This window comes from Mus caroli, chromosome 18, assembly GCF_900094665.2.
Source record: "Mus caroli chromosome 18, CAROLI_EIJ_v1.1, whole genome shotgun sequence".
Lineage (NCBI taxonomy): Eukaryota > Metazoa > Chordata > Mammalia > Rodentia > Muridae > Mus > Mus caroli.
In genome coordinates, this window is record NC_034587.1 from 39,676,406 (window position 1) to 39,688,280 (window position 11,875).

The window sequence follows — 11,875 nt, forward strand, 5'->3', positions numbered from 1 at the left end:
ATTTCTGGAAGAGAGGAGGGGGTTACTCAGGAGGCGTTAACTCAAAAGAACAGGCCAGCCTTTCTTGTGGGGAGGGGAGCTACACTGTTCCACCTCAATGCTTTATTGAGAACCCCTGATACTAAGCAACCGGGGCACAGCCTTAAGAAGCCAATGGGCAAATCCTCTGGCAGAGGTTGAAGGGAAAGAGGCAAGGACCATGTAGGCGGGGGTGGGGGTGGGTGGGGGGTGGTTTAGATGGAGCCATTTAAAAGGAAACAGAAAGACAGCAAGAGTGACAAGCAATGGCGGGATCTGGTCTCAGCTGGCCTTGCCAAGTAAACCCTGGGAAGCCCTGTGGAGAAAGGACTCTGTTTAAGTTCTCCAAAGTGTTTGTGGTGCTCTGGCCAATCACATTCCTAGGCTGTTTCTATGGGGCTTACCGAAGGACAGAATAGTGTCATGATGGCCCCTCCCTTCCCATTCTGTACCCTTTTCTCAGCCTCATGAAATAAGTCTCTGGCTTCAATAGAACTGTGTAAAAGGAGATGGGTGGGAAACATACTGGCCAGGCCTGATTTATTATTATTATTATTTTTTTTTCACAAAGAGGAAACTCTTAAGAGTAAACAGTGTTTATTTTTTTCGTTGATTTTTTTCAAACAAATGGAATGCTTAATTAAAAAAAAAAAACCCTTATCTCTTTTTCTCCTTAAATACTACAGACAATCTCATTTTATCGCAGCAGACACCTAGAAACAAAACACAGAACCCACCAGAGAGAACTGGGCAATGAACGAGAACGCATCAGAAATTCAAGTCGACTATGGAAGAATTCCTGCCAGTTGGCAGCTCTCAAGTCTAAACAGAAGTGTCCCAAGCCTACCGAGTTTGACAGACGTCTCTTAGAATTGGGGAGTTGGGGAACATTGAACTCCTTTTAAAAGTTCTATTCCAATTGTTTTATGCATAGGGAAATGAAAGTCAATGCATCAAAATAAAGACCCAAAGGAACATTTAAAAACTTGTTTTGACTAGTATTCAGTATGTGAGACTAAGTAGTAGCTCGTCCTTCTAGTTAACCTTGTCCTGGAATATATATAAGTTATTCGTAGCCGCCACTGCTATAATGTTTTCTGAAGGATGCCAAGCTGTATGCAAGATCTTTTTGCTAAAGTCCAGACTGTCAACACTGATCTCATCTTTTCTTCGCTTGCCCCCGACGCACACTTTTCGGGGTTTGAGGATAGCCCGGGGTTTGCTGTTTTCCCTTGAGGCCTCAAGGGTCACATCACGCTTGGTGTTTCGGTCGAACATCCTGAAGAAGTTATTGTAGGAGCCCGTCATGATGACGCTGCAAGGGAGAGGGGAAACGGAGAGACTGAGTATTGTAGAAAGGAGAGGTAACACACCCTCATGGCATCTTTTAGGAGCAAAGGATGCTTATCATGGCCACTCACAGGGACTACATAGGTTTAAACTGAGAACACTGACTTCTGTTTGAATCATTGAAAGTGCCAAGTTCTTTGGCTGGGCTTGGAACAAAGGGTTGCAATAACCATCGGTATTACTCATGTTTTACTCCAGAGATACCCTTCTGTTCTTGAGTCACTGATCTGGTCAATTGTTAGGATCCTGGGGTTACCTACTTTCCACTAGTGTTACAAGATCACAGTGAGCAGGTGTAAAGAGGAGCACTTAGAATCAGCAAACTACCGGGCAGTGGTGGTGCATGGCTTTAATCCCAGCACTTGGGAGGCAGAGGCAGGCGGATTTCTGAGTTCGAGGCCAGCCTGGGCTACAGAGTGAGTTCCAGGACAGCCAGGGCTACACAGAGAAACCCTGTCTTGAAAAACAAACAAACAAACATTCCCCCCACCCCCAAAGGCTCAGCAAACCATTTCTCAGTGTTCACCCACAACCCACAATTTTAATGGGATTTCTTAGCTGTCTGAGCTCTGGGACTGTAACTTAGCTCATCTGCCTGAGTTGTCAAGTGCTGAGGCACGACCACCACAGGGCAGCCTCTCTCCTTTTAGGAGCCAACTCTATATTCTGCTGCTTCATAAAAACTTGTCCACAAAATGAACACCATGGCATTGCCAGGAGAGACAGGAAACAGATTTCTCCTTCCTAACTAAACTTTGATTAAGGTATTACACATAGAGGATGCTTCCGTGTTTTTACAACTTAACCATTTGCAGAGATATCTGTGATTGAGTAGAAGAACAGGAGATGCTGAAGGCTTTCCAGCAGCAGGGCACTGAATCTTCAAAGCTGACATTTTAAGATGGGTGGCAGGTATTGGGGAGATACAGGATACTGCCTGTGCCCTAGGTGTGCCATCTCATGGTGGTACATCAAAGACACTAATGTAGATTAGTGCCTGGTATCATCTGTTTGTAGGTGGAAGAAAGAAACTGATAAGGCTGGGTTGCTTTGGGAAGTTTGTCAACTATGCAGATTAAGGTTGGATTTTGTTTCACTGGCTCAATAATGGGGTGCTATTGGATAAAGGGGTACCTGGGTGCTCCAGTGAACTGCCATGGGGATAGAGGGGACTTTACCTCCACAACCACAGTTAAGCTTTCAGTGGCTCATGCAAGGGAGTTTCAGAGGAGATGGAGTTGGGCACACTGACAGTGAGAGTCCGTGAGAGGCTCAGAATGCACATATGCAGGGCTGTGAGGTGTAATCCAACCACCTGGCTTTGTAGCTTCCCAGACATTGACAGTACTTCTCCAGCAAGATCTGACTCACTTTTAAGCAAGTCCAAAAAAAAAAAAAAAAGTTTTATCCTTAAATATCTTAACTTTATCTGAATCCTGAACAAAATTCCCAGTTATGTTCTGGAAGAACTGATCTCAGGACTCAAAGTCAAAATTTTGTTACTTTTGTAATTGCTGCTTACAAATTTATGAGGCGAGGACATCGCACTAATCCCCAGTTACACTGATTCCTAGATTCCTCAACTGTGGAATGGAAACAATGGAGATAACCCTACTGGGCTGGTGGCTGCCATTAGAAGATGTATGGGAGAAATGCCCTTGTGCTTAGGTTCCTAGTAGTCATTGGTTTTGAATCTAGGTTAATGAAGGGTGAGCTGGAAAGTAACAGTTGTGTCAATAGTATCAACTAACAATGGCTGACTGGTAAAGTAACAGACTTGCTTCTTTTCTTGTGACTCTGGGACTCTGGTTCTGTGTGGGTTAGTTGCCTTGCTCCCTTAACCGGTATAAACTGGATAATATAACCTGGGTCTTTTGCTACATGTTTGCAACATCTAGTCTAGTTCAGCTAAGTAGAAGATGGATTGGTGGTTTGGGAAGAAGGGCAAGAGAGTCAGAGACCATGGCACTGACTCAAAGTTGGGTATCTGAGAATGGCCGGCTGTGAAAAAGTTCCATGCTATTGAACGCTCTTTCTGGGGCCACCTTCATTAAGGAGCAAACGGAGCCCCAGCAGCCTCCATCTAGTTTACAGATAGTCAAAGAATCATCTGTACTGGTCAAACTAAACATGAACTATTGGGAGGTAATATGAATTATTGTAGAAATCAAAGGCCTTAAAACACTAATAAATCACCCTGAAGGAATGTGATAAATGAGGCCGGCTAGAATTCTGCTAATGAAGCACGAGTGCTTTCGGTCAGGTCTGCTCTAACAGCTTCAAGAGGATGGGCCTAGAAAGCCACCTGGCAGAAATCAGAACTATGCAGGAGAGTTATCATTATCAGTGGTCTTTAGAAGGCATGTGGCCCTAGCTTTTGAGTGCCTTTGGGTGCCTTGTATGTCAAAGACAGCATTTTCTTGTTGACATTTGAACTGTCACCTGTGCCAGCTCTAAAATGAACTTGGGACCTCACAGATGCCTTCTCTTTGTAGACTTGACCACAGTCTCCAGTCAGTGACCACATAATGAGTTCTGGCTGGTTCTCGCTGCTCAACATTAATCTACATTTGGATGTACCCCATTTTTGATAAATTGTCCAGAGTTCCCTCAAGGGAAAGGCTCTCAGCCCCTGAGTGTTTCTTACCTGTCTGACCCATTCCACACACACTCAAATTTATCAAAAATGCAGTCATTTTCATAGAGGGAGCACAACTTGCTGCGGAGGTAGTCATGAACCTAGGAGGAAACACCAAGAACATGTCAGCATCATACAAGGCAGGGATTCCTGTGAATACCAACTTGGTGACGTATTCTTCATCCCCTCTGTGTTCCCTTGCATTGCATCGGGTGGCCCTGTACTGGATTCAGCCCTCCCTGTCTTTAGGAAGAGAGCCTGGGTCAGTGAGCTTCTCTTATGCCAGTGTGGATTGAAGAAGGTTGCTTGAATAGATAGTGGCATAAAGAAGGAGCCAGTAAATAGTAGAATTATGTATTATTTATTATTATTATTATTATTATTATGTGTGTGCCTGTATGACCATGTGTGTATATGTGTATGTATGTGTGTGTGTGCACACACACAGATGGAGGGCAGAGGATAATTATTTGTAGAATTGGTTTTCTCTTTCCCTTATATGTGGGCTCTGGGGATTGAATTAAGGTCAGCTGGTGTTAGAGGCTAGCATTCATTTAGAATTTTGACAAACTGCTGTTCATTAAAAGTCTGCTCCAGGGCTTGAGGCAGAGCATCGACAAAGCAACCACAGAGTGGAATAAATGCATGAGAAGTTTCAAACAGTGCTAATGTCACAGAGTATGAAAGTGGAAAAGGCACGGAGAGATGAGGGACATTACTTTTTGTAGAGTGGGACTCAGGGTGTGGGAAGGTAACATGGCCTCAAAAGCCTGTGAGGAGTGAATGAGTCTGGACAATATCTGGGAGGAAGGCTTTCCAACCATAGGGAAGAAGAGCATATATGAAGGGCCACAGGTCTAGGAAGGACTATGACAGACATGTGTGGCAAGTCAGCATGACCAAGGTGAAGGATGACATCATAGAGCAATGGAGCCTGCTGTGTTTCAATAATGCATAAGAGCAAATGGCCGAGGTCAAGGGGACTAGTTTCTGCCTCACTGATGAGTGGCTGGCATTGGGCCAAAAGCAGTAGCTAAACTCTAGACAAGGTGTGGGGCAGGGCTGATAGGACACAGAGCCCTGAGGAGTAGAGTGGGAAGCTGGAGTTGAAGAGGCTTCCTGGTCTTTTGAGTATGAGGTGGCTGGGCAGGAGGGACTGCTGGAGTCCCTTCCAAGCACACAGGTGAAGCCATGGATTTGAAAACCGGATCCATTAAAAACAAAACAAAACGACAACAACAACAACAACAACAAACCCCCAAACCCAGAAACATTGAGAATGAAGATGGAGTTGAAAAATCCAGTTTCTCAATTAGAAAACTCAGGGGGAAGCCTTATAAAGAGATGACAAAGCATCAGGTCTCAAATATTAGAGGAATTAGACCACACAAGCAAAGAATATAAAAATTAAGATTACACAGGAAAGGGCTGTGCAGGAACTGTGTGGCGGCATGAAAAGACCAAATCTTCCAACTCTAGGTATTGATGAGGGTGAAGAATTCTAGGTCAATGGCATAGACCAGATCTTCAATTATTGAAAAGAATCTTCCCTAAGGAAAGACACAGCCATACTGATACAAGAAACACAGAACAGACAGACCAGAAGAGAAACTCCCCATAGCGTATCATCAACAAAACACTATGTATATAGAATAAAGAAAGAGTAATAAAAGTTGCATGAGGACAAAACAAACCACAAAGCACATATAAAAGAAAATCTATCAGAAAAATAGCTGATGGAAACTTTGAAAGCTAGAAGTGCCTGGAGCAATGCACTCCAAATTAAAAAAGAACATGGATGCTAAGCTAGACTACAAATCCAGCCAAACTATCTATCAGTAATAGTTGAAAGAGAAAGGAAAACTTCCCATGGTACAAATAGTCTAAAAGAATTCATGCCAACTAAATCAGCCCTAGGAAGAAAACTGGAACAAAGAAAAGCCAAGAGACTCAAGAAAGAAAACACAGTTGTAATTAATGAAATGTGAACATTAAGAACACAAACAGCAAAACAACACCACACACACACACCCCAAACCCAAACAAACCTAAAATAACTATAATCAACATATACCTTTCAATAATAACTTTAAATATTAATAGCCTTAATATTTTAATTAAAAGACACATGCTAGATAAATGGACTAGGAAACAAAAGTCAATCTTTCTGTCTATAAGAAATTCAGCATTAAAGATGGGCACAGGTCTAAATGGGTGGAGAAACGTATTACAAACAAAGAAGAAGCAAGCAGGTATTGCTATCCTAATTTTATGCCTTCATATTAAAATTAATCAGGCGGAAAAGCAGGTAGGCTAACTGTAGATCCCTCCTCCAAATCCAAACCCCTAGTTTTATCCTCAGCTCTGTAGCAAGTCATCTGCTGAACACTCCCCCTCCTCTCAGCCACCATCTCCAGAGGATCAAGCAGACCTCCTCCCATAGCCTCCCCTCCCACACTGTGTCTGCTCATTAACTCCTGTAAAATTCCCTGGGAACCCACAGGCTAGGCAAACAGGTAGGGTATTCTCTCTCTTCTAAATCCAATTCCCTAGTCTCATATCAGCTCTGTAGCAGAATAACTACTGTGATATGGATTTACTCTCTGCCCCAATTCCCAGGTGACTGTTCAGATACTGATGAATCACCTTGCTTTCCTCCCTCCCGTGGACCCTCTCAACCCTGCTTCTAGTCCATTCCTATTCCTAAACGCCAGCTCCCAATACATAGGAACTCATTGTACCCAGAACCACAGTGACCACATTGGGCAGGATCCCAGAAACATTCCATACCAGGCAACACACGGCCACCACTCTCCTAAGAACCAGAAGGAGCAACATAAATCAAGGAACAAAACCCATAAAAGACAGGACTAGATATCAGGACCTAGAATTATAATCATTCCAAACCCAGATGTTGGGGTGAAAACACAACACTCAGAACAATATATCTCCATGACACATTGCAACTCTTTTATAAGAGTCCCCGAGAAAGGCTGCTGAAGCACAAGATAAAACAGTCTGTGAACATGGTAGGGGTCCTTAGAGAGGAAATGAGAGCCCCTTGAAGAAATCTATGAAGGCACAAACAAACAGTGGGAGAAAATGCATAAACAACCCAAGACCTGAAAGTAGAAACAATCATAGGAAACCCAAACTGAGGGGAATATGGACATGGAAAAACGTAGGAACTCAAACAGGAATTTCAGAGGCAAGCCTCATCAACACACTACAAGAGCTAGAAGAGGGAACCCCAAGCATCAAAGACAAGACAGAACAAATGGGTAGTCCAGTCAAAGACAATGTTAAATCTAGAGAACCCCAGGCACAAAACATCTAGGGAATCTGGGACACCAAGGAAAGACAAATCTATGAACAATAGGAATAAAGGAAAGAGAAGACAGCTGGTCAATGGCCCAGAAAATATTTTCAAAAAAACCATAGAAGAAAATATCCCCAACCAAAAGAAGGAGGTGTCTATCAAGGTACAAGAAATATACAGAGCCAGGCACTGGTGGCCCATGTCTTTAATACTAGCACTTGGGAGGCAGAGGCAGGTGGATTTCTGAGTTCGAGGCCAGCCTGGTCTACAGAGTGAGTTCCAGGACAGCCAGGGATACATAGAGAAACTCTGTCTTGAAAAAAAAAAAAAAGAAAAAAAAGAAAAAAAGAAATATACAGAACACTAAGTAGACTGGACCAGAAAAGAAATTCTCTTTGGCACATAATAATTAAAATACTAAACTCATAGAACAAAGAAAAATATTAAAAGTTGCAAGGGAAAATGACCAAGTAACATACAAAGGCAGACCTATTAGAATTACACTTGACTTATTAACAGAGACTCTAAAAGCTAGAAGGACCTGGATAGATGTTCCACAGACTCTAAGAGACCACGGATGCCAGCCCAGACTACTACTTTCAGTCACCACAGATGGAGAAAGACATTCCACAATAAAACTAAATTTAAGTAGTATCTATCATATTACATAGTACACATTCAGCTCTATAGAAGGTGCTAGAAGGAAAACTTTAGGTTAACCAGAAGTAGTTAACTACACAAAAGGAAACACAAGAAATAAATAATCTCAGGTTACCAAATTAAAAGAGGGGGGGGGGGAACAGTGACCAATGTACAGTGCTCATTGATAGCATTCAACATCAATGGTTCCTATTTCCCAATAAAAAGACACTAACAAACAGAACGCACGAACAGTACAAGACTAGGGCATTAGATCTGGAGGAGAAAAGAGATGCGAAGATCTGCAGTCAGCCTACCTGTTTCCCTAGGAGGTGGCCTGGGGGTTCCCAGGGAATTTCACTGGAGTTAATGAGCTGGGACAAAGGGGTGGAGTGTGTGTGTGTGTGTGAGGCTCTGGGAGCAGGGGGACTGAGAGGAAGGCTAGATAATTTGTGACAGATCTGGGGATGAGACTGGGGGTTGGATTTGGAGAAGAGGAGGGTGAGGTAATCTAATAGGACCCATCCTTCTCCTGCATCCAAGAAACAAACATAGCTTAAGGTCAAGGATCGCCCTGGGTTAGAATCACCTCAGGGTAAAAGGATTGACAAAGATATTCAAAGCCAGTTGGTGTAGCCGCTTTAATATCTGATAAAATAGATTCCAAACCAAAACTGATCAGATGAGATTGGGAAAGACACTATATCCTCAGAGGAAAAAATTCACCACGAGGACACTGCAGTTCTTAACATTCTATATGTCCCAAACACTAGCACCCAGGTTCATAACAGAAGCAAGTAACAGCTTAAATCACATATTGGCCTTCGCACACTGATACTGGGTGATCTCTCTTCACTCTTGCCGAGATACCAACAGAGAAACGTTGGGGCTAATTTACATCATAAACCAAACAGACTTAACACATATTGACAGAACATTTCACCTGAACACAAAAGGATATACTTTCTTTCCAGCACTTCATGGAACTTTCTCTCAAACTGACCACATACTTGGACACAAAGCAAGTCTCAACAGATTAAAAAAAAAATTGAAGCAACACCCTGTATCCTGTCTGACCACCATGGATTAAAGCTGGATAGCAACAACAACAGAAAGCTTACAAATTTATGGAAATGGAACAGCTCACTCCACCGAATGAAAAAGAGGTCAAAACAACTAAGAAAGAAATTAAAACCTTTTATAAATTGAATAAAAATGAAAACACAATATAACCAAACTTAAGAGGCACAATGAAGACAAGTTCATGGCACAAAGAGCCTACGTAAAAATATTGGAGAGATCCCATATCAACAGCCTACCTGAAAGCTCTAGAAATCATACCTAAAAGGAATAGATGGCAAGAAATAAACTCTGGGCAGAAATTAATAAAATGGAAACAATAAAACAAAAGTTGGTCCTTTGATAATATTAATAAGAACAACAAATCCTTAGCCAAGTTAACTAATGGGAAGAGAGAAAATATCCAAATCAACAAAATCAGAAATGAAAAGGGGCAAGTCACATGGACAATGAGGAACTCCAGGGAGTCATGTGACAATGGACATGGAGGAAAGCCATAGAATTTCTTTCAATTTAGTGTATATGTGCTACATTTTCTTTATACCTAAGTTGCTTCCGATTTCTGGCTATTGTGAAAAAAGCAACAGTGAACCTGGTTGAGCAAGGGTCTCTGTGGTATGTTGAAGCATCCTTTAGGTGTATGCAGAAGAGTGGTGTAGCTGGACCTTGAAGTCATTGATTTTGATCTTCCTGAAGAACCTCCATGTTGATTTCAGTGGTGCTTGTACAATATCTCAGCCCTACCAACAATGCAGGAGTGTTTCCCTGACTCGACTTGCCAGTGTAGACGGATTTATTTATTTATTTATTTATTTATTTATTTAAATCTCAGCCATTCTGATAGGTGTAAGATGAAATCTCAAAGTGGTTCAGATTTGCATTTCCCTGATGGCTAAGGATGCTTAACATTTCTTTTAAGTGTTTCTTAGCCATTTGCATTTCTTCTTTTGAAAATTTCCTGATAAGATCTGTATCCCATTGTTTTTAATTAGGCTCTCCCTTGATAGCACGTTTTGAGAGTTCTTTTTTGAATATTAGCTCTATCAGATGTGTATTTGGTAAAAATCTTTCTCGTTTGTAGGCTGATGCTTTATCCTAAATGCCAGCAAGGACTGCTTTTGTTTTTATTTGGTTTTGTTGTTGTTATTATTGTTTAATCATAGCCATTCTGATAGATGTAAGATGAAATCTCAGAGTGGTTTGTATTTGCATTTCCATGATGACTAAGGAGGGGAGGTGGGGAGGAACTGGAGGAATAGGGGAAGGCTTTATTATCAATAAATAAATTAAGTTAATCACAGGAGATTAAGAAGGACTGTCCCTCATTAAAGAAAAAATAAGTGATATTGTGGTATTACAATCCTAAGCATGTATGTGCCAATCTTCAGTGTATCCCATTTCATAAAAAGTGCACTACTGGAATTAAAGGCGCACATTAACAGCAACTCAATGATAGGTGATTTTGATATCCAACTTTTCCCAACTGATCATCTGCATAAACAAACAGATATCAGAATTAAATGACATTGTTCATCAAATGGACCTACCAGATCTATAGATATTCCACCCAAATACCAAAGACTATGCATTCTACTGAGCAACCCATGAATTATTTCTTACTGGAGTGGGGTGATGGTTCCATTTCAAGAGCCATGTAGTCAACAATGGGAAACCTCCCCTCAATATGTTCTGAAATTTCATCTTACTCCAATCAGAATGGCTGAGATAAGAAAACAAAATGGCAACAGTGATGGTTTATATCTGCTTGGCCCAGGGAGTGGCACTATTGGGAGGTGTGGCCTTGTTGGAGTGGATGTGGCCTTGTTGGAGGAAGCATGTCACTGTGGACATGAACTTTAAGACCTAGCTGCCTGGAAGCCAGTCTTCTTCTAGCGACCTTTAGATGGAGATGTAGAACTCTCAGCTCCTCCTTCACCATGCCTGTTTGGATATTGCCATGCTCCTGCCTTGATAATGGACTGAACCTCTGAATCTGTAAGCCTGCCCCAATTAAATGTTGTCTTTACAAGAGTTGCCATGGTCATGGTGTCTCTTCACAGCAATGAAACCCTACCTAAGACAGCAGCAAATGTTGGTGAGAACATGAGAAAGAAGTAAATCCCCCTTCCCTATTGGTGGCATTGCAAATTGGTACAGCTACTCTGGCAATCAGAGCTAAAACAGCTAAAAGTATATCTACTCCATGACCTAGTTATACCAGAGGAATATAAGAGGCCTCTCCCCTGCTCTAACATGGGCTATTGCGTTGCCCTTTATTGTCTCCCAGAACTTGAAGATAAGACCCGATTGCTGGAGATACTATAGGCTTTAGAAACAGGATTTGGGGGAACTGAACTAGAGTTGATCTGGAAGCTTCCTTCCTTAGGACGAGCTCTTATTGAGAGTGCTGCACAAAGTGCTGAGGGAGAGGAATAATTGATAGTCCTACCCAGCTGAAAAAGCTATTAATCATCACAATGACTGGGCCAGAAAGATATGTACAATGGGGTCAACAGTGGCACTTTTATCTTAGCGGTAAGTAACAGATTAATTATAATTATACTTAAGGCCTGCTCAGTTGGAGGGCCTTCTACTATAAACATAACAACTCATGTCTGGAGAAGTCATAGACTTGAGAAGAAAACCCACCACTGCCATTTTCTTAAACCAATATGATTCCTAAGTATATTCTAAATATTTATCCTTATATTTAAAGCATAGTTCTTTTTTTCTTTTTTTTAAATTTTTAATATTTTTTATTACATATTTTCCTCAATTACATTTCCAATGCTATCCCAAAAGTCCCCCATAGCGCCCCCCACTTCCCTACC

At 41.7% G+C, this 11,875-nt stretch overlaps 1 protein-coding gene across 12 annotated transcripts in view; it reads right to left on the reverse strand.

The window, feature by feature from the left end:
* Positions 1 to 598: 598 nt before the first annotated feature.
* Ppp2r2b (protein phosphatase 2 regulatory subunit Bbeta) overlaps positions 599 to 11,875 on the reverse strand; it is a 404,944-nt gene continuing 393,667 nt past the window's right edge. For 8 of the 12 annotated variants that reach the window (XM_029471971.1, XM_029471975.1, XM_029471974.1 and 5 more), the window contains 2 exons: positions 4,016 to 4,107; positions 992 to 1,333 (listed from right to left, as the gene is read on the reverse strand). In XM_029471971.1, coding sequence (XP_029327831.1) covers positions 1,054 to 1,333; positions 4,016 to 4,107 — 372 coding nt within the window. In that variant the 3' untranslated portion in view covers positions 992 to 1,053. Of the gene's footprint in view, positions 1,334 to 4,015; positions 4,108 to 11,875 lie in introns of all 12 variants that reach the window. The other 4 variants (XM_021150238.2, XM_021150241.2, XM_029471977.1 and 1 more) reach the window with 2 other exon arrangements.